The sequence below is a fragment of the Pimephales promelas genome, chromosome 17 (genome assembly GCF_988280905.1).
Source record: "Pimephales promelas chromosome 17, fPimPro1.hap1.1, whole genome shotgun sequence".
NCBI classification, from domain to species: Eukaryota; Metazoa; Chordata; class Actinopteri; order Cypriniformes; family Leuciscidae; genus Pimephales; species Pimephales promelas.
The window spans coordinates 5491910-5519229 of NC_142785.1; the positions used below are offsets into that span (position 1 = coordinate 5491910).

Sequence of the window (27320 nt, forward strand, 5' to 3'; positions counted from 1 at the left end):
TTGCTTTATTTCTCTCAAGTTGTAATATTGTATGTTAGCTAAAACAAACAGGAAGTCCCTCCCTAAACATATGCCATTGGTTGATCGAAAAGCTGACATGATGTCGGGCCACTCAAAGTAAAAGTACCATAGTCTATTATTCTTTATGACTTAATGAAATGGCTTAAAGTGCCCCTGTTCATCATTGTATCCATTAAAGAAGTAGTTCACTTTAAAAAAAAAAAACGTTTGCTGATAATTTACTCACCCCCATGTCATCCAAGATGTCAGTCGAAAAGAAATTAAGGTTTTTGGTGAAAACATTCCAGGATTTTCTCCATATAAAATGGACTTCAATGGGAACCAAATGGATCAAGGTCCATATGAGATTTTCAGTGCAGCTTCAGGCCACGTCCGCACAAAGCCGTTACGTTCCCATCCAATATTTTTTTTCGAAAAAAAAAAAATCGTAAACACGTCTCAAGACATATCTGCGTACACACGAAACCACTGAAACCAACTGAAAACGGTGTAATATATGCCAGACCAGTATGGGGCGCTGTTATTCTGCCACAGAGATACACTATACACGGAGAAGAAGACTTTGAGGCAGCCGACACGTGATGTGATGACATCATCGTTTCACAAAATATACAGATTGGCTGTACTCACGAAACCGCAAGGGTGTCGTTTAGCGGTTTAACTCTCCCAAAATGCCGGATCCGTGTGGACGAAACACCAACACGATAAAAAAAAGAAACGTATACAGCGAAACGCGTCTTTGTGTGGACGGGCCCTCAAAGGGTTTTAAACGACACCAGACGATGAAAAAGGCAAAGGTTTTATCTAGCAAAACAAGCGTCATTTTAAAAATAAATAAAAAAGTTTCAGTTTTATAAGCTCAAATGGTCGCCTTGCTCTGTTCTCCGGTGCGCGTTCGTGACTCTCCTGTTCGAACTCGTTCATCAAAATAAACAAATCTTTTTTCGAGTCATGACTCGAGGGGTCCTAGATAAGACCCTTATTCATCGTCTGGTGTCATTTAAAGGCATTTGAAGCTGCACTGAAACTCTCATTTGGACCTTGAACCGTTTGGTTCCCAATGAAGTCCATTATATGGAGGAAATTCTGGAACGTTTTCATCAAAAACCTTAATTTCTTTTCAACTGAAGTATGAAAAACGTGGACATCTTGGATGACATGGGGGTGAGTAAATTATCAGCAAAAGGATTTATAAAAGTGAACTACTCCTTTAAAACGCACCTTTAATCACCAAAATGACCTTTCCTTGAAAAAAAAAACAGCCATGCCTTAAAATATCTTGAATGCAACTCTACACCCTTGCCTCATTTAGTATACACAATTCTATTAATATGTAAATTAGCCCCGCCTCCACCCACTCAGAGATCCACTCGTTGACGTGATTGGTTACAAGGTAGTTTGTGACGTCAGAAAAACACTAGTCACAAAAAACGTCATGTCAGTTGTCTATCGAGTAGTGGTCACCTCCAAACCAAGCAACTGTATGTTTGCAAACCCGGCGAATTTGCATGTTAAAAGTTCAACAAACAGGCATCCGTTGTGTTATCTGTTTGCGTCACGTGTTTCGGTTTCCTCATGCAGAATTCGCGATCATGTAGATTCCTATTGATATGACTTTTTTTCGCCTGCAAAATTTTGATGTACAAAGGTAAATGCGACCTCACCTTTACATAGAGGGACATCCTCATTCTAGAGCATTTGATTGGACACAAATTTGTACGCACCATAAGTGAAGTCCCAGTACATTTTAAATGCATTCATCAGATTACATTTTTTTATGTATTTCTGTATTTACACAAAATATATATTGTGACATACTAATGTAATTTTTGGAGAATGAAACATACACATAAATGAGTTATTCACAATTATAACAAAAACATGTTATAATATCTTGCTCTCTTTCTCTCTATAGGGGAATGTCTTGTCTTCACAGGACTTGTGTCCTTCAAGGGCGTTCACATTCAGTGGAGAGTGCTGCAAACAATGCCAACCCGGGGAGGGAATGAAGAAGCCCTGTGGAGCGACACAGACCGAGTGTGAACAGTGTCTTGACAGTGAGTATCCACAGAGATGCTGGCCTCAGTGTTACTCAAATGAAGCAGCTGCCTTATTTAAAATGCCATTTCCTATGCTGAACTCTCACTTGAGGGGAGGCAGAGGGCTTTTGAGCTGTGAATGGTAATTAGTAGTTAAAGGGGAAATGCTTTTAGGAAATGAGACTTGACAAAACATTGTCTGGAGTGCCTAGAGACCAATTTGGGCCACTCACAGCTCTAAGTGAGATTAATTCTCACTTAAAAAGGCAAAATCCTGTGGTACATTGTGTTTGTTGCACTTACATAGTGTTTGTACCGAGGTCTGGGAGTTGGAGTTTTTTTTTTTTTTTTTTTTTTTTACATACTGTAGGCTGGTCCTGAGCCAAGTACTGGTCCAGAGCCTGCCAGAATCCCACCACTTCCCAAATGATCTCCCACACGTCTGCTTGCATGACCCAGCTGAACAAGACAAGATAGAAAGAGAGAGATGAATGGAAAAAACGATTAGCCATAAATGTGACCAAAAATAGTCATCCTTTAGACATTTTTTTTTTTTAGACATTCATAGCTCCTTAAAAAAAGACATATGAATACATATTTTTAGGGCTGGACAACGATTAATCGTGATTAATCGCGATTAATCGCATCCAAAATAAAAGTTTGTGTTTACATATGTGTGTGTGTATAATTATTTTGTATATATAAATACACACACATGCATGTATATATTTAAGAAAAATGTGTTATTAATATATAAAATATTTATATTCATAAATAATATTAATTATGCATATATATATATATATATATATATATATATATATATATATATATATATATATATATAAAATGCAAATATTTCTTAAATATATACATGTGTGTGTATTTATAAATACAAAAAATAATTATACACACACATTATGTGAACACAAACTTTTATTTTGGATGCGATTAATCGCGATTAATCACGATTAATCGTTGCCCAGCCCTAAATTTTTTCATATTTTAAGGTAAAACTTTTAATTTGACATTATTAGAAGTGTATTTAAAGGGTAACTAAACCCCTGGTCAGAGCCTGACTCCACCCACTGGCAATATTTGAAAAATGCTGAAAAAGTGGGCAGACCCCAGCGGAGATAGAGGGGACGAAATAGATGCTAAAACACTCTATCCTGATCGTTTTCAATACTCGTAATTCCAACTCCTGACTCGCTACAGTGGCTTTGACGAAACAAGCTGGTTTTTATACTGCCAAGGGCGTAGCTCGTACCAAGAGCGTGGTAGGCTGAAACCTGCGTACGTCACGAAGGAAAATTCAACTGCAGTAGCCACTGTTCAACCTGAAGAGGGCAGCACTTAGACTTTTTTACACAATATATTGTAGAAATAAAACACTATACACAAATGTCAAAAAAGTTACTTGAATCAATGAGATCCATTCTTACAGATCATTAACTAAAAAAAGTTGGTTTAGGGTTAAGTTGCTCTTTAAGTATGTTAAGAAACATTCTCTCTGGAGTTCTTATTTATGTTTAATTTATACATTAATAACTTCAATGAGGCCTAAAAGTCTAATGTCTTTTACATAAACAGAAAAATATAATGTTTTGAAACATTTTAAAGTTGTCACACAATATGAGGTATTGATTTGTAGATCGCGTATCTAATTTGGGAATTCATGGTGTCTTTTTAGGTGTTAATAAATAATTGGATGAAAGATGAAAATGTTGTATTCAATTTGAAAATAAAAATGCTCTCAGACATTCTGAATGTTTCTATTAAAGTGCTTTTGAAGAAATACTAGACACAATGAGACAATTGTTGACACATGATTGATATTACTGGGGTCTTTTCTTGGGAGAAAATCAGAGAAATCATTAAATAGATTTCATTTGTGATTTTCATACCTATAGGATATTAGCATATAAATGGTGTGTTCAACACATCACATTGACAGATAACCTACTTTTGAGTTCTGGTCATTCTTTTTTTGTTAATATTTAGTAGCCTTGGGTGAAGGTCAGGGAAAGGCATGTCCACAAGACCCCTCGACATTAGACCCACCATCCTCCTGTCATCCACTACAACCCTAAACATTCTTCCATCAGTAATTTCCACTCTGTTTGTCAGGTCTTCCCTAAGGGCCTGTGCTTGGACCCGCGTGCCTCATCTATCAACATTAAGTGTTGCACGCTGAAAACTCCAAACTGTTCTTTTCACAGCCTCATAAGTCATCTAATGCTACTTGACAGCACATCAGCGATAAAGTGTTGACATGAAAAAGAGGCATTTGGAATGCTAGGCTACTGGAATGAAAACAGATGTTTAACATATAATTTACCTTAACAGGCTCAAATTAATTCCTAACACATTAGTGGTGTGTAATGCGAAAGAACCAGGTGTGGTTGTTCACCATCTGACGTTCTCATAGTCTCTAAAAAGAAAAGAAAAAAAAAATACAATGAGCATCCTGTTCAACCCAGCACAACTTATCCAATGGCGTGAGTTTGTCCCGTTGCACTACAGTGCAATAACAATATATTTATAGTTGGCTTTTTAAAGTAGATTGGCCCCACCCACTTAACGTCCACTTAACATTATTGACTGTAGCCCGCAGGGAGATTTTTTTTTTTTTTTTTTACCTTCATCTGCTTGTTTACTTGCAGTTGTCACTACATTCTCCCATTACTGGACTGTAGAAGAACTCAGAAGACTCTTTTGCTTCAGTTTAGCAGACTTGTGTTCTTCATTCAGTGCTTAATGCTGGTTCTCTAAAACAGAGTCATGGCTAAGTTAAATAAGATAAAGACATTTATGAATGAAGATTTGAAGCTTTGTGACATGGTGCATTATCCTGCTGGAAGTAGCCATCAGAGGATGGGGACATGGTGCCCATAAAGGGATGGACATGGTCAGAAACAATGCTCAGTTAGGCCGTGGCATTTAAACGATGCCCAATTGACACTAAGAGGCCTAAAGTGTGCCAAGAAAGCATCCCCCACACCATTACACCACCACCACCAGCCTGCACAGTGGGAACAAGGCATGATGGATCCATGTTCTCCTTCTGTTTACGCCAAATTCTGAATCTACCATCTGAATGTCTCAGCAGAAATCGAGACTCATCAGACCAGGAAACATTTTTCCAGTCTTCAACTGTCCAATTTTGGTGAGCTCTTGCAAATTGTCGCCTCTTTTTCCCGGTGGGGTCTTCTGCTGTTGTAGCCCATCCGCCTCAAGGTTGTGCGTGTTGTGGCTTCATCAAATGCTTTGCTGCATACCTCGGTTGTAACGAGTGGTTATTTCAGTCAAAGTTGCTCTTCTATCAGCTTAAATCAGTCGGCCCATTCTCCTCTGACCTCTAGCATCAACAAGGCATTTTCACCCACAGAACTGCCGCATACTGGATGTTTTTCCCTTTTCACACCAATCTTTGTAAACCCTAGAAATGGTCGTGCGTGAAAATCCCAGTAACTGAGCAGATTCTGAAATACTCAGACTGGCCCATGCCACGATCAAAATTGCTTAAATCACCTTTCTTTCCCATTCTGACATTCAGTTTGGAGTTCAGGAAATTGTCTTGACCAGGACCACACCCCTAAATGTATTGAAGCAACTGCCATGTGATTGGTTGACTCAATAATTGCATTAATGAGAAATTGACGGGTGTTCCTAATAATCCTTTAGATGAGAGTTTTTTCCTGAGAAAAGAATTTCTTCAAGCCTTAAAATAGCTTGAATGTTGCTCATCACGCTTACCTCACTTAAAATACGTACGCAACCATGAATATGCAAATTTGTCCCCCGCCTGCTCTCAAAAGTGTGAAGGCTCAGTTAGCTGAACAATAGTAGCTGTGCATTAAACTAAAAAGATTTGGTCAATATTGTCAAGCTGCTGAACTGCAGCACCAGCAGTTTTAGACCAGGAGCCACAGAACGGATGATGGCGCAGTGGATAAGACGCATGCCTTTGGTGTGAGAGACCTGGTTCGAATCCACTGTGAGACACCAATGTGTCCCTGAGCAAGACACTTCACCCTTAGTTGCTCCAGAGGCGTGCGACCTCTGACATATATAGCAATTGTAAGTCTCTTTGGATAAAAGCGTCAGCTAAATGTAAATGTTAATTGTTAGTTCAATGAGATACAACTTTATTTTGATGTAAAAATATAAACTATTAATAAATGTGTAACTGTGTTGTTAAATGTTTTCCATTTGAATGCATTGTGATATTATGCTCATGTCATTACAAATATTACCTTAAGACAAAGTATGTGACGTATTTAATGTCAAATAGCCAACTGTATTTAATTCAAAACAAACATTATACAACATTATTTCTACAACAAAATAATCTTAAATTAAGAGTTAACCAAAACTGATGACTTTAAAGCCCATTGCATCACATTCTATATTACAGACAACTGTATTCTCAGTCATACTTGTTCTGTTGTCAAATTTCTTATTCTTTTTCATTGATAAATTAAAATATCACCTGCTCAAGGCATTGCATTACATGTTTATTTTGAATTTCATATGGATAAATACAGTATATTTGACATTAAATGCCCATGCCTATGTGTCTTTATAAAGCTAATAGGACTTCCCTGTGGAAAGTGAATGTGTGAGATTTGAGTGGTACAAGGGAGAGTAGGAATATCATTGGGGTCATCAGGTGAGCACCCTCTTTCATGGATGTTTTGTTGACACACAACATCTCCAGAGGGCTTGATGGTGACACCTGGCTTCCCAGGTACACCCCCGTCAACTCCATATCATCCCGCCTGATCTTGCTACGCAGCTGATGTCATTCATTTTAATCCACAGCCAATAGGCTTTATGCCGTGCGTCACGTGACCAAACCGGAAAACGGTATCATCGCATCCGCTTGTCAGAGAAAGTGTTAACGGCCGTAAGAACTGACTACGATATCTATGGATATTTAAGGTAATCAGCTAACCTAACTAGCTCACTTTGTTATTGGCGTTTTATTCCATTTAAATATCTAAACGTTACTGTGAAGAATAAAAAATATAAAACATTTAAATATCAATCTGCACATGTGAGGGATATTGGTTATGCTAATCTTTGCTCGCTCCTTTTAAGTTATCTTGAGTAAAACCGCAAAAAATTTCATGAAGCACATACAAAAGACCTGGACCGGAAGCGATGTGACCTGTTTTACAGAGAATGCGGAAGTAAGTTGTGCATAAAGCCTATAGCTGCTTCTTTCCATTATATTTGACAGGGACTTGATTGTTTGTTGGCGAGAACAACTCCTAAAACCCCATTTCCCTCAGTACTGTTGACTGGTTGTGGATGTGGTGACAAAACCCCTGCATTCCACTTCCACTGGGAAATGCTATTTAAGTGCTATTTGTAACAACATGAACACGAAGGAAATAGTCAAATGAGAAACGTTTCACAATACAGTTACACATTAATATATCTTCAAGATTGAAAAAAGTTTCATTAGTTTTAGCAGTATGAACAAACAACAAAATATTGTATGTATTATCCATTAATATGATTCTTGAAAAATAAATACTGTTCATTGCAGGTTACATCATCTTGAACATGTATGAACATGCATGACGTATTTTATTAAGTATTGCTGTTAAAATAGATTTTGATCCGATTAATACTCTCATTAACAAAGTATAGACACAAAGTAAATAAGAGATTCATTGTGTCAACAACTTAATTGATTAACGGAACTGTGAGATCGCAAACTGAGACGAGTGATTGTAAAGGGAGAGATCTTTCTTTGCTTTCTTGGCTACATATAATCAAAGTCATTTTAGGCAAGTCATGCCACTCGGCCGCCATCTTGGCAACGCCTCCGGGCAGCTATTTCGGACTAACGAGACCAGGCTCCTATCTAAATGAATGGGCAGAGACTCAAAACTGCACTTTCACTGGTCACAGGGACATAAAAACTGCTTGTATAGAAACAGTAGCAAAATATGATAAAAATTGCTGGTTTGTTAATAATGATAATAATGTTAATAAAAGTTTATGACTTTGCCCCAAAATAAGGTTTAAAATGCCTTTTCCCCCACAGGCTGTAGCGGAGATAGCGTGGGTGCGGCCAATTAGGGGCCCCTCAAACGCCGCCGGCGCGTTTCCATTACAGATTTGCGCAAAACTTTTGCGATATTTTCTATGCTTTGACGTTTTCTATTTCTTTGAGGTTTAGAGAGGCTATTCCTGTAATTATTGTTTCTTTTTTAAAATAAATTTAATAAAGCACTCTATCTCGTATTATGTCCAAACGGTCGTTGCAAAACAAAAAATGAACGGTTGTTGTATTTTTAAAACGCAAAATTGAACACCAACATTTTAAGTTTTAATTTTAAAATGACTTGGTGGCAGAGGGCCCCATGATGAAGCTCCGCCCCCACTGTACTGAGAGTCTAGCTCCGCCCCTGCCCACAGGTTATACTTTTACTGCAAATGCGCAAGGGTTCTCTCGCTCTCTGTCAAGTGCGCGCTACTGCTCGCTTGCTCTAGATTCCGGGAGATTTGAACTAATTCGCAGTCATCAGGGAGCCGCTATCAATCTGCGGGAGACTCCCGGAACTTCTAGGAGGCTTGGGATGTCTGATATTTACACAACTAACACATCAAATCTGCCGCCTTTTTAAACAGAAACATATTTTCCGCTGTCGCAAACCTCAACTGTGCACATGCGTCGGGTGGAACCAGACTATAGGCTTAAATGTTTCCCGGCTTGACCGTTAAAAGCAGACGATTAGCTGTCCAGCGGGAGGGGCGGGGCATGTGCATACAACCACCATCTTTGGTGTTACGGGTTTTCCCTATTTCCGAGTTGTATTAAGGATTGAGGAAGTGGCATGTCTCTATATAAATAGTCTCTAATATAATCCATTTTAAACTTGTCACTGCCAATACGTTCAACATACTCTCGACATGCATGAGCAAGCAAGACATGCTGCTGTAAGCATACATGAATCACCCCATAGCAGATCTATACAGGTGGAACTGGGGAAGGTGGAGGGTTTTTGAGAGCTGCGAACTGATACAGCAAACAATTGGCAATAATTTGAATGTTGAGCAGTAATTTTATTGGTTACTAATACAGCGGGAACCATTTTAGCTGTGCCCTATAGAGATGGATGTAATTGCATGCAGATTGGGTTAAAGGGATAGTTCACTTTGAAATTAATTTTTGATATGTTTTATCTTACCTCAAGAGCATCCAAGATGTAGGTGTCTTTGTTTCCACAGTATTTTCATTTTTGACAATTTTTCGGTCAAACCGGTGTTGTCTGTCAGTCATATAATGCAGGTTTAGGGGGTCCACCTCAAAGAGCATGCACAGGGAAGTCCAAATTAAACATGATTTAATGACTCGTAAATGTAAGTACACACAAAACGAGCGGTTTGTGTGAGAAAACGAACAGTATTTATATCGTTTTTACCTCTTGTTAACAGCCGTCGAACTGAACTGAACCAGATGTCCAACTGAACCGAACTGAACCGTCTCCAGACGTTATGCCGGAAGTGATCTCTCTACGTCACGCATTGTTTAACTGGAGATTTCGGAAGTTTTACCTTTCACTAAACATATTTAGATATACGGGAAATCGCAATGGAAGACGATTTCGATATATTTTTTGATTAAAAAGTGGCAAATTTGTACTAATTCATACAACCTCACACGTGATGGGTAGGTTTAGGGGCGGGGTTAGGGGTAGGTCATTCGTACGACTTCATAATTCCAATTCTTTAAATTCGTAAAATATGTATAATTCAGCAAATTCATAAAATATGTAAAATTTAGCAAAAATCGTACTAATTCGGACGAGTGAGGTCATACGAATTGTGACGAAATAGCCACCATGTAAAATTCGTACGAATTCCCATGAGATCGGGTTGATATGTGAGAGGTCGCACGCCTCTGGAGCAACTAGGGGTTAAGTGTCTTGCTCAGGGACACATTGGTGTCTCACACACCAAAGGCATGTGTATTATCCACTGCGCCATCACCGGAGTGGCTTGGCATGCAAATTTCACACGCCAATTTCAACTCCCAGGTGAGACCCCATTTGCCAAAAACCACCAATTTTGTTCATGAATTTTGCACCTTTTCAGTTTTTCAAATGTTTATATTGTAATTTTCATAAAATATTGTTTACAAGTTCTTAAAAAATCTGCAGTTTTGCATCGAAAATGTGTGGTATTATAATTAAAGAGTATTTAACATCACTTTATCACTCTGAATATGTGACTGTATTACGCCGACAAAACTCTTTTATGGTTTGATCAGGTAGAAAAAGCAATTTCATGATTTCTGTCATTAATATTTTTTTATTTTGGCTTTATATTGGAAGTTCGCCACCCTGCTCTTTAAATATCTGACCACTACTTCAAACATGTCTTCAGTCTCATATCTGCTGACAAGACATGTGTATTATCAGCTGTGATTATTTGAGACCATAGTTCCCTAAAATTGTATGCTAAAATATTGAATGCATAAATCAGAATAGATTTCCTTTTTCGGAAATTAATAAATAAAGCTATTGTCAGAATGTTACCTCAGCACTTTGTAGTACTAATGTTGATTGACACTCTCATGACTATACTGATAAGAACAGTATATCAGTTACTGTTCCCCAACCCCCACACACACATCTGTTGTCTGTCATAATGCATAGACATTCATTATTGATGGTTAGCATCATGCTAATGGATCTCAGAGGGCAGGGATCAGGAGAAGAGTAGACTCAGAGGGAGAAAGGCTGAGTGGACGGGATTTAATCTGCTGGAAATGCTCCCTTCATAGTCTCCTAAATAAAGCCCCAATAACTGGCCCCCAGAAGCCAGAACATTACCCCCTTATCATTAGGGCCATTAGCAGCCCCGGCACACAGGAGAACCCATAATGTGCAACTCTATTTGTCCAGCACAAAAACACAATGACATTTCCTCCATGTTGATGGATAGATCTAAGGATAACTATGGCATTTACTGAAACATTCAGTAAGGTATGGGATACATGGGGTGATGTGCCTTAAATGTGCCTCAAGGGTTGTGCAGTCACACACACACACACACACACACACACACACACCTAAAACGCGCAAAATAGTGTCCTGAATAATTTAGTGATAGCTAGACCTCTATCCTCTAATATAACTGAATAGGATGGATGATAGGAATACAATACCATAATCATGCAGCATTTAGATATTTTCTCTCTGCAATATTGACATCATAATTTAGATTCTAGATATCAGATATGAGAACACATGCGGTCAGAATACAACGTATTACTTTCTTTCAAAAACTCTAAAATCTAAAACGGACAGCCAATGAAGACCATAGGTCTAGGTCAGCAATATGCACATTTGTTACAAACCTACATTGGCTCATGCCGAAAGTAAGACTGGAATTACTGACACCTCGTTTCAGGCAGGTCAGAATAAGACAATAACTCAATGTATTGTACACTTTGATCTTTTAAAACTTTGGTGACATTTTACATTCACCAACACTGAAGGTAATATTCGATAAAGCATTTACCTTAACTGTCTAACTGTATAAAATGCCTTTATTATATTATATTATATTATATTAAGCGTAATATATAACAAAGCGTAGACATCCAACGCACATGGCACCCTTTAGCGTCAAATGAGACCCTTCGGTTATGGGTAGGTTTAGGTCTGGGGTAGGGTTAGTGTTAGACCACTAGGAGGCGCCTTTTGCCCCATATATATCTGCGTCTCATTTGACGCTAAAGGGTGCCATGTGCGTTGGATGTCTACGCTTTGGAAAAAGTGTTGTATATGACACCTTGGTCCAGATTATTTAACTATTACCTCAACACTAAATTTGTGGTTGCATTATTGGAAGCTACAACAGTTATTCATAGTTACTAACAGTGTTGTAGTACTCGAGACTCGGACTCGTCTCGGACTCGAGACCATATTTTAATGGTCTTGGTCTTGTCATGGACTCGTGTCCATTTGGACTCGGAATTGACTCGTACTCGAAAAATTTTTTTTTTAGGACTCGGAATTCACTCGAGTTCAATTAAAAATATTTTTCATGATTATTAATGTATGTTAATAAAATATTTCTTTAAATTGATTGACACGCCCAGTGATTGGTGATTTTCTAGTGCGCAACTGCGCATGACAAATTGTAATAAAATTACTTTTAACACCACCTACTATGTGGCCTTTTTACCCTAAACTGATCATATTTTTTAAACTCAAAAAAAAAAAAAAAGAATTTCTCTAAGTAAATAAAAGTAAATTAGGTAATCAACCCTCACTGGTCTCGGTCTCGACTCGGACTCGACCGTCTCTGGTCTCGGACTCAACTCGGACTCGAGTGAGGTGGTCTCGACTACAACACTGGTTACTAACACTAAGTCAAACCCTAAAGCGATACATTATTTTAAACATGCACAGCAGTTTTAAAATGTATATAATTATAATTTGAATAGATTGTGTGTGAATTCTGGAGTAATAATTTAATTTGATAGTCCACTTTTGACATTTCACTAAGTAACTGCTAGTCATTAGTAGACTGTCTGCTTAATATCTAACACTTACATTTATGCATTTGGCAGACACTTACATGCAAAGTGACATTGCATTTCAAGGTACACATTTACATTCTTATCACTTCTTGCTTTCCCTGGGAATCAAACCCATGACCTTGGAGTTGCAAGCGCCAACGCTCTACTGAAAGTTTATTTTACAATTTATTCTGATTCAGACATTCTACTGAGTCCGATTTGGTTGTTTTAGAAAGTAATCAATTAGGGTTAGAAGAATTGTTGCCAAACATATGCTAGAAACATAGAAATCACTGCATTAATGATCCAATCATAGACTTTAAGCATTAGCATATTTAAATCTAGTGGCAGCGTAAGCAAAAAAATTAAAACATGTTGAGCTATGAGGTCAAAAGACTCCCCAAATTATTAGTTCAAACTATTATCTATGGTTTTGCTTTCAGTTCACGATAATAACCCAGAAATGCACACATACACTTTGTATGTTCAGAGAGATTGTTTTAACCTTTTCTTCTTTTGTCTTCAGGCGAGACGTTCTCCGAGAATTTCAGCCACACGGAGAAGTGCCAGCCTTGCACGCCATGTTCTGAACTCACGCGCATGCTGGAGCCCTGCACCGACACCAACGACGCAGTGTGTGTCTGCGACTACGGCTTTTTCTTCAGCGACGTGACGGGGCGCTGCGAGACCTGCACAGTGTGTCCTGTGGGCCAGGGCGTCCTGATAGGCTGTAGTTTTGACCGTGACACGATATGCGAGGAGTGCTTGGATGACACGTTTTCAGACCAGGAGACGTCTTTCGACCCCTGCCTCCCCTGCACACAGTGCGAACAGCCTGACTTGGAGTTGGAAAGCTGCACTCCTCTCCGTGACGCTGTCTGCCAAGGTAAGACAATCGAGAATCAAAATCAAGTAAAAACTACAGTAAATAGATGGCTTACCATGACACAATGTGACAAATAGTTGTCTGTTACTCACTCTCATGCTTGTTTTTAAAATCAGTGGTTAAAAAAAGACCCCGTGTGTTGGCCCACAACACCTCTGTTTTTTAGAGATGACAAAAAGTCCAATTATGACAACTAGATTTTCACACTTGAATGCAAGTCACCACTATGTTACTAGGTTATTGGATGGTTGTTAGCATTTTTGGTAACACTTTATTTTACAGTGTCCTTGTTACATGCAGTTATTATAGTAATACGTATAAATTACATGCAACTAAACCTAAACAAATGAAACTCTAATCCTAACCCTTTAAGTGTATGTAATTATTCAGTACTTAAAAGTATAACAAAGTGTAACAAAGACACCTTAAAATAAAAGTTTCAAAGTTTAACCCCAAACCTAATCATAGCACATGTAGTTTATTATTACTCGGTACTTAAGAGTATAATTACACTGTAACACGGACACCTTTATAATATTGTTTTACCTGCTGTTGATGATATTGATGACGTCTCCAAAACACAGAAATGATTAAAAATCTGCGAAGCATGTCGACTTCACAACACAGTACTTCTAAAACTCTGTAGCATACAATATTTGTTATTATTTTAGAAGCTCGTGTCACAACAATATTTAAACAAATATTTCATGTTTAATAAATGCTCATTACAGTTTATAGCTACATTACTAGTAAACCGTTTGGAACATTATGATATTTTAAAATGTGTTTATAAGATATTTCTTATTTTCACCAAGTCTGCATTTATTTGAAGAAAAATACAGTTGCATTGTGAAATATTTAAAGTAGCTGTTTTCCGTTTGAATATGTTTTCAAATGTGATTTATTCCTTTGACCAAAGCTGAATTTTTTAGCATCATTACTCCAGTCTTCAGTGTCACATGATCCTTCAGAAATCATTCTAATATGCTTAATATATATATATATATATATATATATATATATATTTATTTATTTATTTTGTGGAAACTGAGATACACTTATAATGGGAGACAGGAATAAATCACATTCTAAAATGTTTTTGAATTAATTTTTATAGTATTATTATTATTATTAATTAATTTTTCATCAAATAAATGCAGCCTTGGTGAACATAAGAGACTTCTTTCAAAAACAAATTGCAGTTATTTCAAACTTTTGACCAGTAGTGTAGGCCTACAGATTTTATTATGTTAAAAGCTGGTCTCTTAATTTTTTTTTGTCATTTTGCAGTTTGGCTCTTTAGAATTAATAAAATGAAGTAAGGTGGACTTAAATTTAACTTATTTTAAATGTAATTTAACTTAATATATATATATATATATATATATATATATATATATATATATATATATATATATATATACACACACAGACACACACACATAAATGAAAGGATTTTTTTGTGAAAAGACAAAACTATGACCAAAAAAAAAAAAAAAAAAACTAAAAATGAAAACATAATGTACCGTACAAGACAGTTCTGCCTAAAGGACAGAATGTGGTAGATGAGATATTCTCATGATCATTGCATCATTCACAGTTCACTGTTGTGTTTGCATGAAGACAAGTAACATGACTTACCTTTTATGATTGCCCATTTACTGAACTCTCTGCTTAATGTCAGATGCTCTCGGCGTATAGCCAGAAACCGAACATTTGTTGTCCTATTACTGAACTGAATTTAGCTATGAATAAAATTAAAACAGTATTTTGAGCAATGGATCACATTGAAAGATCTGCAGTCAACATTACAGGCTTTGTTCTGGGTCGCTCTCAGAAGTGGATCAGAGAAAGAGGCTTTGTACACAGCCCAAATTCTGCCATCACAAAAAACATACTAAGTGCAATGGATTTTAAATGTACTTTCTTAATGTATTCTCATTATCGCATTACACACAATATATATATATATATATGAGGTCATTTTGAGCATTTATGCAATCTGTGTGTATGGACACAATCTGTTATTTAGTTGAAAGGTGTTTTATTATCAGCTTTACCAACCGTTTTAGATGTTTCTCCTTGGCAAATCTTATTTCTTAATTGGACATTTTGGGAAACAGAAGACTTAATTAGAAGTCTACGTTTGCTCTTCTTTTAATTGTCTAAGAAACACAATAAGATAGCCTATCTTCTGTAATGTTTCATTCATGCATTTTCTGTTCTGTAAAGATGTCCGCCACGCAAAAATATCAAATCCGATCACTTAGGAAACTAATAGATCACTTCTCAACAAATCACAATTTGACCCATTAGCATATCATCCGTCTCATCCTGCACTTTAATATCCACAAAGCAAGTATGAACAATACGAATAAGAAAAGCTGCCCTTATCTTATACCGCCACTTACTCTAAAACTTCGGAAAGTAAGTAAATAAACTACATTTCTAAATTTCTAACTTCTATAATTTTCTTGATTTATTTGACATGTAATTGTTTTAAAGGATTAGTTCACTTTTGAAAAAACTTTTGCTGATAATTTACTCACCCCCATGTCATCCAAGATGTCCATGTCTTTCTTTCCTCAGTCGAAAAGAAATTTAGGTTTTTGATGAAAACATTCCAGGATTTTTCTCCATATAATGGACTTCAATGGGAACCGGATGGTTCAAGTATCAAAAGACGGTTAATAACCGTTTCAGATGCAGCTTCAAATGTCTTTAAACGATATCAGACGATGAATAAGGGTCTTATCATGCGAAATGATCGGTTATTTCAAAACTTATTCCAAAAATGTAACTTTTATAAGGACAAATGCTAGCCTTGCTATATTCTCTGAGGCGCGTTTGTAACGTCACGTAATACGTAATTACGTTCAAAAGGTCACGGGCGACGTAGCCGGAAGTACAGAATCAAAATCGTCCGACATCGTTGTTTTTCCTTTTAATTCCTTTTTTTGTAAACGGTGTTTGAGTTAGTTTGCACGTTCAACCTATGCGTTCAACTTGTAAACACTGATTCTGTACTTCCGGCTACGTCGCCCGTGACCTTTTGAACGTAATTACGTAATACGTGACGTTGCAAACGCGCCTCACAGAATATAGCAAGGCTAGCATTTGTCCTTAGAAAAGTTACATTTTTGGAATAAGTTTTGAAATAACCGATCGTTTCGCATGATAAGACCCTTATTCATCGTCTGGTGTCGTTTAAAGACATTTGAAGCTGCATCTGAAACTGTTATAAACCGTCTTTTGATACTTGAACCATCCGGTTCCCATTGAAGTCCATTATATGGAGAAAAATCCTGGAATGTTTTCATCAAAAACCTAAATTTCTTTTCGACTGAGGAAAGAAAGACATGGACATCTTGGATGACATGGGGGTGAGTAAATTATCAGCAAAAGTTTTTTCAAAAGTGAACTAATCCTTTAAACAAAGATTATTAATGCCATTGCCAATAGCTAATCAGCAAACATTAGGCACTAATAATGTGGTTTGGATCTGCCGAGGCGTGTGTGTAGGTATGCATGCCTGATGTTTATCTGTCACTGATCAACATGAGATTTCCTCTGACCCCGTCTGACCTCTTGCCGAGGTCTTAGCATGAAGGTGAGAGGTCATAGGTTATGCGTGGCTACTGATTTCAGTTCATCCTGGGTTCTACAAACATGGAAATACAGCGAATAAAACGTGTTCGATATAGAATAAAGAATTTTCATATGCATCATACCAGGAGCATTAGAAAATGTCCTAGACTATAGACCTTTTGTAGCACTTCCCTTTTGAGCGCTGCACTCGTTGTGTTTTGTCTTCCGGTTTGTATTTCCACAGCATGAAGGTAAGATCTTACGGATTTATAAATGAAGCTCTCCTACAGACATATGTTGTGGTATCCGCTTCAAACATTACAATGCTCATGATAACTTTCGTTTACTCTACAATAAGTAAATCCACTTCATCAGCTAATTACTCTTCGAAAGTGATGCCATAAAAATACACACCAAAAAATATTTGAACCTCACATATACATTTTAAAAGAACCAAACTCAGATGTCTCAAAGTGGAACAAGAGGGTGAAAACAGACTCAGATCTCTGTATGTTCACACTGTCCCTGCCCCTGAAAGTCTCTTTTGGGTCTACTTAACGCAACAATAAGTAGGATTTTTTTTTTTACCTTCGTTTCAGTGGTTCATGAAGTTGTGACATGGTGAAATGCACTTATGCCACCGCTTTGCAGTCCTTTATCCGTTATATCCACGCTATGTAAGATTGCCAGATCGGGTCACATTTCTGTAGTCCGAATGAGACATGAGAAAACTACAAATTTGACTTGCTTTACGGCAAGCGTTACAATTGCCGATAGATGGAGCGTACTCGACAGTTAGTCTCAGCCTCAGACGTTGGCTAAATGTCTGATGCATACGGTACACTTAACTGGAAACACTTCAGGAATATCAAAGTCATCATAGTCTCAGCCTCAGACGTTGGATGTTCAAAAGAGATGCTTCCCAATTCCCAACGGTATTTGGGAAAAGTATTATTTTCCAAGCCTGACCGACCCTTGTCAGCATTTAGAAGGATCCCCAGCAGATCCAACTTTACTAGTTGTGTGTCCCCTCCTAACTATTATGAAAGATCAAGTGAAGTACCTAACTGCGAAGGGGATATCAGCCGCGTTTGCGGGCAAACATAAAACAACAGACGCTGACATCGCAGCTGGCTGATTCAGTATTGTGTTCGGTTCTCCAGAATTGCTTGTGGGTGTTAAAAAGTGGAGAGATATGCTTCAAACAGATGTTTACCGCGAGCGTCTCATCGGTATTGCTGGTGATGACAGTAGGATGCGGAAGGCTAAATTATTTAAGACAGCAATAATGGACAATTCCGCTTCCAACCTGTAGGGCGACCACAGAGGAAAAGTTACTTGGTAGGGATGGGACGATAACCGGTTTCACGATAAACCGTGATAAAATGTACTGACGGTTAGTATTATCGTTTAAAATTTAATTATCATTAAAACCGTGTTTGATTATCGCGATTTTAATAACTCACTGAATCCTGTCGGCCAGTCTGACGCAGGCGCGCAGCATGCAATATTTTTTTAAATTACTATTCGATAAGGAATGGTGGAAGGCAGTGACCGTGCTCAGGAGATTTTTCAGCCTTTTAAAAGGACCAAATCTGAGGTGTGGTCATATTTTGGGTTTTACAAAAGTCCTGAGGGAAACTTGATCGAGGATGGTCACCCTGTCTGCCGAACAAAAAGTCACTGCAATAGAAACACTTCAAATCTGCCGAGTCGTCTTGTGTGATCATCACCCGAACGCAAGGCAAGTTAACTTTGACCTTAATACCAAAACTACGTCTGGGAAACAATTGGGCACGAAATGTTGTTTTGAGTTGAAACATTTTATGTCACTCACTTGAAATAGACGTGAAGCTTCCGCGAAGAAAAGTTCGAAGCAAGTGGATTTGAGCCAAAGACGAACGAACAACTTCAAACAAGACTATTATTAAGAGTGATATTTTAAGGGATAGTAAAGTATAGATACATCACGTATTAAACCGATTTTATTTATACCACATAATTACGGGGACATATTGAATTGATAATGAGATTAGCTAATGTTTTAAATCTTACCTGTTTATGAATTCATTTTGTAAAACAATCGTCCAGACAAGATATATCACACCAATATTATCAAACTCTGTAAGCAATAAATCAACTCTGATTTCATTTTTGCAATACAATCAAAAACCGGAGACGCAAGACGGCAAGTTGTGTTTGAATGAAACAAGAGCGCGCGTCCGTTGTGATATGGATGTGCGCTGTGTAATAATGTGTTGCTATTGACGACGGGCATTATAAAGAAGCAAATGCCATAGAATAGAATCTTGCTTAAAAAACTGCATAGAGAGGCTTGTTTTATTTGTTGTTTGTTGATTTTCAATTATAAAACTTGTTCAAATGTTTTCAGTGTGAGCATCAGTTCTTTTTGAGCACTTTCATAAATTTTTAACAAAACCGTGATAATATTGATAATCACGATTATTTTGGAAACTATAATCGTGATATGAAATTTTCATACCGTCCCATCCCTATTACTTGGTGTTGCTTTAAAGGCACAGCATGTAAGAATTTTGCATTAAAACAACAAAAAAAACACTAGAACAATGTCATATTTTTTTCACTTTTTTACATTATCCCAAATGTTTCCAACAATGTTTAAATCCAGAGAAATTCACAATTTTAACCAGTGTAACTTTCCTCCTCAACACGTCACCTGTCAATGGCACCATGTCCGCATTATCCTCGGTTTCCGCTTTTAGAAACCATGGCAACACAGTAAGTCTCATGAAAAAATGAGGAAAACGCCAATCTGTTGCTGTTATCGTTTGCAGCAGATTCTGTAGCCAAAGAGAACTCCAAGAACGTAAATGTACAGGTTAATCAAATCATTTAGAGAGATCTTTAAACAGAATTAGCCGTGATTTGTATGGAGGCATCGGATGACCAAATGAAATGGTAATTTGTGAATTGGGAAAAATCAAGTGAGCCAAGAGCGCTCAGACCCCTGAAGAGGACCAAGTGTGAAAGCACCCAGATCTTCAGATTTTTTCTTGGCTCTAATGGGAGATTAGTCATGTGTGAAAACAGGCACCATGAATGAAGTGGCGTGTAATTTCATTATAAAGCATGAAGTTGTCTTGGTGTGTGGTGTGTGTCAGAGAGCCCCATAAATCGAGTGAATCCTACAAGAAAAGGTCACATTTCACCCAAAATCAAAAGGATGAAAAAGTTAAGAATTTGGCAAAGAAAACAGTTAGTAGTTCTGGTAACAGCTATGGTAGTTCTTACCATAATGCATCATGAAGTTTCACTTTGAAGGTTTTGTTGTCATTGATGATTCTCATTAAACTGTCATTACTGTAATACAGTCATTTTGAACCCACACAAAGCAATATCAAAATACATAAACAGTATATTTTTTCACATTACATTAATGACAATTTTTGCATTGTGGTAATGAGAATGGAAATGGGATTAATTGTTTAAATTGTAATCATAACTGCATCAGGCTGAAACTAGCATTGCGCTGGGTATACTGTATGATAGGGCCCTAAGTGAACTGGCTTTTTAAATTTTATTATATTGTTGTCTGACGTTCGCTTGGTTTTTGCATTCAAAAACATCAAAATGAATAAGTAATAAGCTATTTTGTACCCAAGTTTTGAGCCTTGCTGAAAAAAGCTTGGTTTTAATGGGCGTGTCGCACTGAAGACTTGGAAGTAAACGCCCACTGCTGTGAGTGGATAACAGTTTTGCATATTATAATGAGTTTCAACTCACCCGTCGATGCACTTGGGGGAAATTGTTTTGAAAACGTCCAATGTTGTAAAATGGCAACCGGAATTATTCGCCCGTACATGTTCGACAATGAGAATGGTAATGAGAATGGAAATGGGATTAATTGTTGTGTAAAACTTTCGAGCTGAAAATTATATTTAAGGTTAAATGTCATAAGGAAACTTGATTGAACTTAAAGCAAGAGGATAAAAATTGATTTACATAAAATTAATAATCTTAATAAATTTGTTGTAATTTTCATGTTATATTTTAAAAAAGAAGATAATCAAAGATTCTCCAAATAAAACTATGTACAAATTGACTGAACAAGCATCATGAACAAAAGTGCAGACTGTAATATTGCATTATTGATTTTGTTTTGCCATTATTTAAAGCTCTTTTAAATTCACACTTAAATTTAAGCTTTAAAATCACTAATACGGTTGATGATTCTCATTACTGTCATACAGTTCTTTTGAATCAGTAAAAAGGCGATACCACAAACACTCATGATAATACAAAATAATATACGATTTTTCTTTCACATTACAGTAATGACAATAGTTGCATTTTGGGACAACGTATCTTAAGAAACAATGTCACAACTTCAGAAATGAAATCTAAATATTTTGGTAGAATTTTAATCAGTTTTGAATAGATGTATTTGTAGATTTTCGAGATACGGTATTACAAAATGTTAAAAATTCAACTTTTCATGAAGTATTTCTCTAGTGATTCATTTTTGTAAGTGGCCATGAGACACTGCAGTGTGTGTGTGTGTGTGCGCAAGCGGAGCACACAGAGGAGCTTTATTGGTCAATTTCCCTCCCTTCCAAACCTAAAGATTTATCATCACTCATATTGACTCTTTAACTCTGACCTCTCTTTCTGCCTAGTACAATGTATGGCTTGAAACAGAGACGTCTGTCTGTACTGGACAGAAATAATCAGTCTCTTTCTGTGTTTTCCCCACCCTCCTCATCCTATGACAATGAAGTGTGTCCATTCATGACAACTGCTCATCCCCAGCTGTCTGCACTTGTCTGGCATGTGCCCTATGACATTAGTGGACAGAGCGAAGGGCTGTTTTATGGGGTAACGTAATGCTTTACCCTGATGTGAGGGTACGGGGTGACGATCTGGCGTGTGCCTGAGCTAAGTTTTCTATTTGATACATTTCTGAAGCTTTTGGGCCAGTGATTCTGTCCTGCTCTCCCTCTGGGATATTGCTGTGATTGTGACTGGAATTACATCACTGAAATTCCAATATGCCCATGGTGGAATTTCAGCTTCTTACAAAGTTTTTTTTCTTTTTTTTGCACCAACGTTTCCAAGAGAATCCTTTCAGTTGAGAACAATTTACATCTATTCTTTTATCTCACAATCTTCCCCTTCACAACCCCAATGTCAAGGTTCACCCACTATATTGTGTGGAAAGAGTGTGTCCGGATGACATCACTGACATTCAAGCACAGAAGTTCATTGGCTGGTGAAGTTAACGAGAAGTGGCGGACTGGCGGTTATAGACCTCGTTAACCTGGAATCTTTTTGTGGCGCAATTAATGGTAGACTTTTAAACAAGAATATAGGCCTGTTCAAAGATTTTTAAGTACAAATGTATTTAACAAGCATAAAAACTCAAAAATCAATCTTTTGCCCACTGTAATGTTGCCACCTTGTTTATGTTATAGTGATTTATTTATCCATTGTCAAGCACTCACTTGAAGGGTGAGTTCACCCAAAAATGAAAAGTCTGTCATTAATTACTCACCCTCATGTCGTTCCAAACCCATAAGACCTTCGTTCATCTTCGGAACACAAATTAAGATATTTTTTATATTTCCGATATTTCCGATGGCTCAGGGCTTGTTCCATTGACAGCTTTTTAATCAATACTTTGAGGGCTTAGAAAGGTAGGAAAGACATTGTTAAAATAGTCCATGTGACTACAGTGGTTCAACCTTCATTTTATGAAGCGACGAGAATACTTTTTGTGCGCCAAAAAAACCCCTAAATAACGACTTTATTCAACAGTTTCTTCCGAATCAGTCTCCAACACACGTTCACGAGAGCACCACGTTCACAAGACGCACCATTTAAATAACAAAAAAACAAACAAAAAAAAATTGCGCCTTTGACTTTAGACCAGGTTTTTGTTGGTCAATGGTGCAGTCTATTCAGTTGCCTCAAAATAGCAACGCACCAACAATAAGCCTGAACGCACATCGTTTTCAGCCCAGCAGATGGGAACAAATTAATTTGTGGCGCAGGAAAAATCATAACTGCGTCAGGCTGAAACTAGCATTGCGCAGGGTGTACTGTATCATAGGGCCCTAAGTGAACTGGCTTTTTAAATTTTATTATATTGTTGTCTGAGGTCAACTTATAACGTTCGCTTGGTTTTTGCATTCAAAAACATCAAAATGAATAAGTAATAGGCTATTTTGTACCCTAGTTTTGAGCCTTGCTGAAAAAAGCTTGGTTTTTAATGGGCGTGTCGCATTAAAGACTTGGAAGTAAACGCCCACTGCTGTGAGTGGATAACAGTTTTGCATATTATAATGAGTTTCAACTCACCCGTCGATGCACTTGAGGGAAATTGTTTTGAAAACGTCCAATGTTGTAAAATGGCAACCGGAATGATTCGCCCGTACATGTTCGACCCAGAATCCGTGTGTTGCACAATTCCTGTCAAATCCAATATAGACGTCACAGCACCGTTCTTTACTCAAGTCCAGTCTTGTTTACAAAACAATCCTCAATGAAATGAAGTGAACAGACGGACGATGTTTTACCTCATCAGCTTGAACGTGATTAAAAATAAAGTTTATCCATGCAGTCCTATTGGAATCTAGAGGAAGCTTATGCAGCGACTGTCTTCCACAACCTGGCACTGCACAATATTTTGTATTGCTCGGTAACTCGATCCGGTATGTCATCAGGAGATAGGTATCTATGTTATTTAGCTATGCGTGTAATGCGCGAATCGGTGGGCGGGGCTAAACCGGCTGTTGTTGAAGTAGGCGTAGATCTTCTTCTGCGGGGGTGGTGTTTTATCCTCTTTGACGTCATAGTTCCCCACTTTGAAAAACGAGTTTTTTGCTGAGCCTGGTGTCAATGAAAGCTTTCATTGGACTAACAAGGACGTTTTCAGTTCTGAAACTTACAGGATATTCTTATAATATGATGACCTCTTAGATTTCAAAAGCTCAAGGAAAATTTGATTTCTCAGTTTATCACCCCTTTAAAGTAAAGTTGTTACTGTGTAATCACTCAAATGTGCATTCCTAACAAATAATGTCCACTACTTTGAAATGCTATCCACAAGTTTCCGAGGGGTGCTCCTGTAAAAAATAAAGTGGGTGAAACTTCCGGTGACGCGGCGGAAGTAGCATTCCAATGGTGTTTTGTGTGTTAGTTAGCGAAGAGGTTAGCTGTTTTTCTGAGAATTATTTTACTATTTAAAGACGCAAATCTTTATGAGAGATGTCGTTACGGAGCTCAGGGACAACATGTGCTGTTCGCAGTTGTATGTATAACCGGACCAAACTAATTCAGTGGCTTAAACGTGATTGTTTTGAACATAAGCCGAAAACGAAGTGATCCTGCCAGAGTGATCCTGCCAACGACTGTAGTTTCCATCACCTCCCAAAAGACGACGAATCTTCATGTGTACATTTGTTTAAATTCTTAATATTCTCTAAACTCTCTCAGCATGTGTTTGGCTGTTCGCTACTGATGTTACACCTAAACTCAGGAGTTGACAGAATACCAAATGTGCCAGTTAATGTATTCAAGCAGCACATTCATTTATAATTTTGAATAAACTCCAAAGCACAATGACTAAGTGTGTATTTTTTATTGTAATTGTTTGTCAGCTCGCACAACTGTCTGTCACCATGCCTTGATGAGTATTGATTATTAATAATGTTATTATAATACTCCCAATCAACTACTGCTGAGGGTAAAGGTACTGTTATTTCACCCTTTTGAATTTCGTTGAGGTTGTGTTCCCACATCGTTAGCTAGTTTGGATCGCTATAACTTGAATGACTGTCAACTGTTGAATGAACGAGTGTCAAGCATGTCAAATCGCGCTTTGTTTACTTCCAACCGGAAGTCGCGCCCACTTTTGGCGCAAGGCCTCATGGGGCGTAGGAAACTTGTGGATAGCATATAATTAGTACATGTAACTACGACACCTTCAAATAATGTGTTACCATGTTAACATTAGGCCTAGGTAGCCTTCATGTTAAAATTTATTTCGAAACAGATTTCATAATACATTTACTTCTCTAAATACCATTAAGTAATCTGTCTCAGAAAAAGGAAATATTCTTGACTTTTAACTGACTGGACTGGCTGGTGGCAGTGAACAGAATTTATGCGTTAGCACTTAATTAAATCAGGTTGTAGGAAGCACTGATTGAAGATCAGATTTCCTTGCCAGTGAGCTTTGACTGACCAGTGGATGACATTGTTAACTTACCCTAGACTAGGTTAACTTGGTGATTAGAGGGACAATTTGACTCTGTTGACATGATCCAGATCATACAATTTTCTGGCTTGCTAGTAGAACAATAGTGAAAAAAGGATTTGAAAGAGGAAGGAAAAAGCTGTTGAAAAAGAAAGGATGAAAAGAAAAGAGAACTGAAAACAGAAAGGCAAAAGAAAAGACAGATATGTATCAGGAGACAGATTTAGTGGCAAGGGGGAGAAAGCATATGTACAGAAGTGTTTGTGGTCGATAATAGAGATGGAGTTTCTCAGCTGCACTCTCAGGTTACTCACACTGACCTTTTGTGAGCGGTATCACATTTTGCTGCAGAGAACACGCACGCACACGAACAACACACTACATATTCTGCTCTCCTCTCCAGCTTGACAAGGCATGTAGCCGCGTATATTCCCGACGAACATAATGACACAGTCGGATCTCGCTTACAGGAAATACTTTCTCCGTACCATCCTCTTCTCATTAAAGACCTTCTCAATCAAACAGTCGTGATTGTGAAAAATAATTATCTGTCTGTGTGTGGGGTTTTTTTCTGATTTTGCTGTCATAGGCGTACATGATTACAGTAATGCACACATTCAGACTAAAATGTGTTAGAATGGAGACTGTGTCTGTCCAGACCTGTCCTCTCTTGTTGCTCATACTGAATGGGATGTTCTGGAACATTATAATGCAACTTTGATGAAAATGGAACACAGTTAGTGCCATTATCCCAAACACAAGTCTACACTGGAAGTGACCACAGACCAATGCTAGGCAGCATTATGATTTATGTTCTGGGTGGCTACTAGGGCGTTGCTAGGGGGTTTCTTACGCCAAGAACGAAAACTGTAATTATATGAACAAATTGTAATTATATGAAACTTTGAACTATGAACAAAGTTTAAAAAATCATTGTAACTCTAATAGCAGACTCCACACACCACAACTTTAACAATAATGACATCGGATTGAGAGTGGAGTGTAGAATAAAGCACATAAACGCTTAATTCTCTCTATTTTCTCAATTGGATTCAAAAATACCTTGCATTTTGCACATTCAGTGTGATGAGCTTGTTTTATGTCATATGAACGTCCGTATATTTATTTGCATCTCATGCCTTACGAAACGATCAGTGGATGAGACTGAATATTTACAAAACATTTGCTAAAAAGTTCTTCTGACATAAATGCAAGTTTATAAGGCAAAAAAAAGTTATATTTGCAATAGCTACGGTGCGGGTCAGATCGTGTCGACTGTGTGCCGGGCATGCGCTGAAGTTTTGCTTACGCACATGTAAACCAGTAACTTCAGAGATGCATTTAGTATATCAGTGGTTCTTTACGTTTTTCCACTCCAAGGCTTCTCATTGTCCACAAAAATAGGAAGGCCCCACAAATTTTTTACATTATGTAAAATCTTGCACAAATCTATAAAAAAAGTATATCCATTATAAAATTCATAGAATTTTACCATTTCATTAAAGGGTTAGTTCACCCAAAAATGAAAGTTAAGTCATTAATTACTCACCCCCATTCTGTACCAAACCCATAAGTAGAGGTCGACCGATTCATCGGATTTGCCGATTAATCGGCACCGATAGTTGATTGGTGGAACTATCGTTATCGGCAAAAATCCGCACCGATAGTTATTTCCTGGTTTCGTCCGTTGCTGGGGCGGCTGAGAAGTGCGCGCTGTCATTCATTACACAGTACGAGAGAGCTGAGAAGGGTCTGCTGGCATCATGCAGTACAAGAGCGGCCTCTAGAGGTGTCATAAAAACTATCAACTGATGCCTCGTGTTGTTTATTTCGACACGTGACACTGCGCACTGCACTGAGACCGCGCGCTGTGTGGAGAGCGGAGATCGCTGACATCTGATGCGCGTGCTAAAGCACGGACAGCGAAATGGTACAGGGAATTTTGTTATATCATTATAAACGGATGAATTTGTTGACTAAATGCTGCATTAG

The 27320-nt window shown here is 37.7% G+C and overlaps 1 protein-coding gene and 1 long non-coding RNA gene across 6 annotated transcripts in view; one reads left to right on the top strand and one right to left on the bottom strand.

Moving 5' to 3' along the window:
* Positions 1 to 27320, top strand: part of ngfrb (nerve growth factor receptor b) — a 51077-nt gene that overhangs the window by 7482 nt on the left and 16275 nt on the right. Inside the window, exons 2-3 of one of the 2 annotated variants that reach the window (XM_089121816.1) lie at positions 1936 to 2078; positions 13142 to 13501. In XM_089121816.1, coding sequence (XP_088977942.1) covers positions 1936 to 2078; positions 13142 to 13501 — 503 coding nt within the window. The remainder of the gene's footprint in view (positions 1 to 1935; positions 2079 to 13141; positions 13502 to 27320) is intronic. The other variant, XM_039655809.2, reaches the window with a different exon arrangement.
* LOC120467052 (uncharacterized) overlaps positions 2059 to 27320 on the bottom strand; it is a 62409-nt gene continuing 37147 nt past the window's right edge. Inside the window, exons 3-6 of one of the 4 annotated variants that reach the window (XR_016146978.1) lie at positions 13121 to 13493; positions 4402 to 4494; positions 2426 to 2519; positions 2059 to 2193 (exon numbers count right to left, since the gene is read on the bottom strand). This is a non-coding gene — a long non-coding RNA (uncharacterized LOC120467052). Of the gene's footprint in view, positions 2194 to 2421; positions 2520 to 4401; positions 4495 to 13120; positions 13494 to 27320 lie in introns of all 4 variants that reach the window. The other 3 variants (XR_016146982.1, XR_016146980.1, XR_016146981.1) reach the window with 3 other exon arrangements.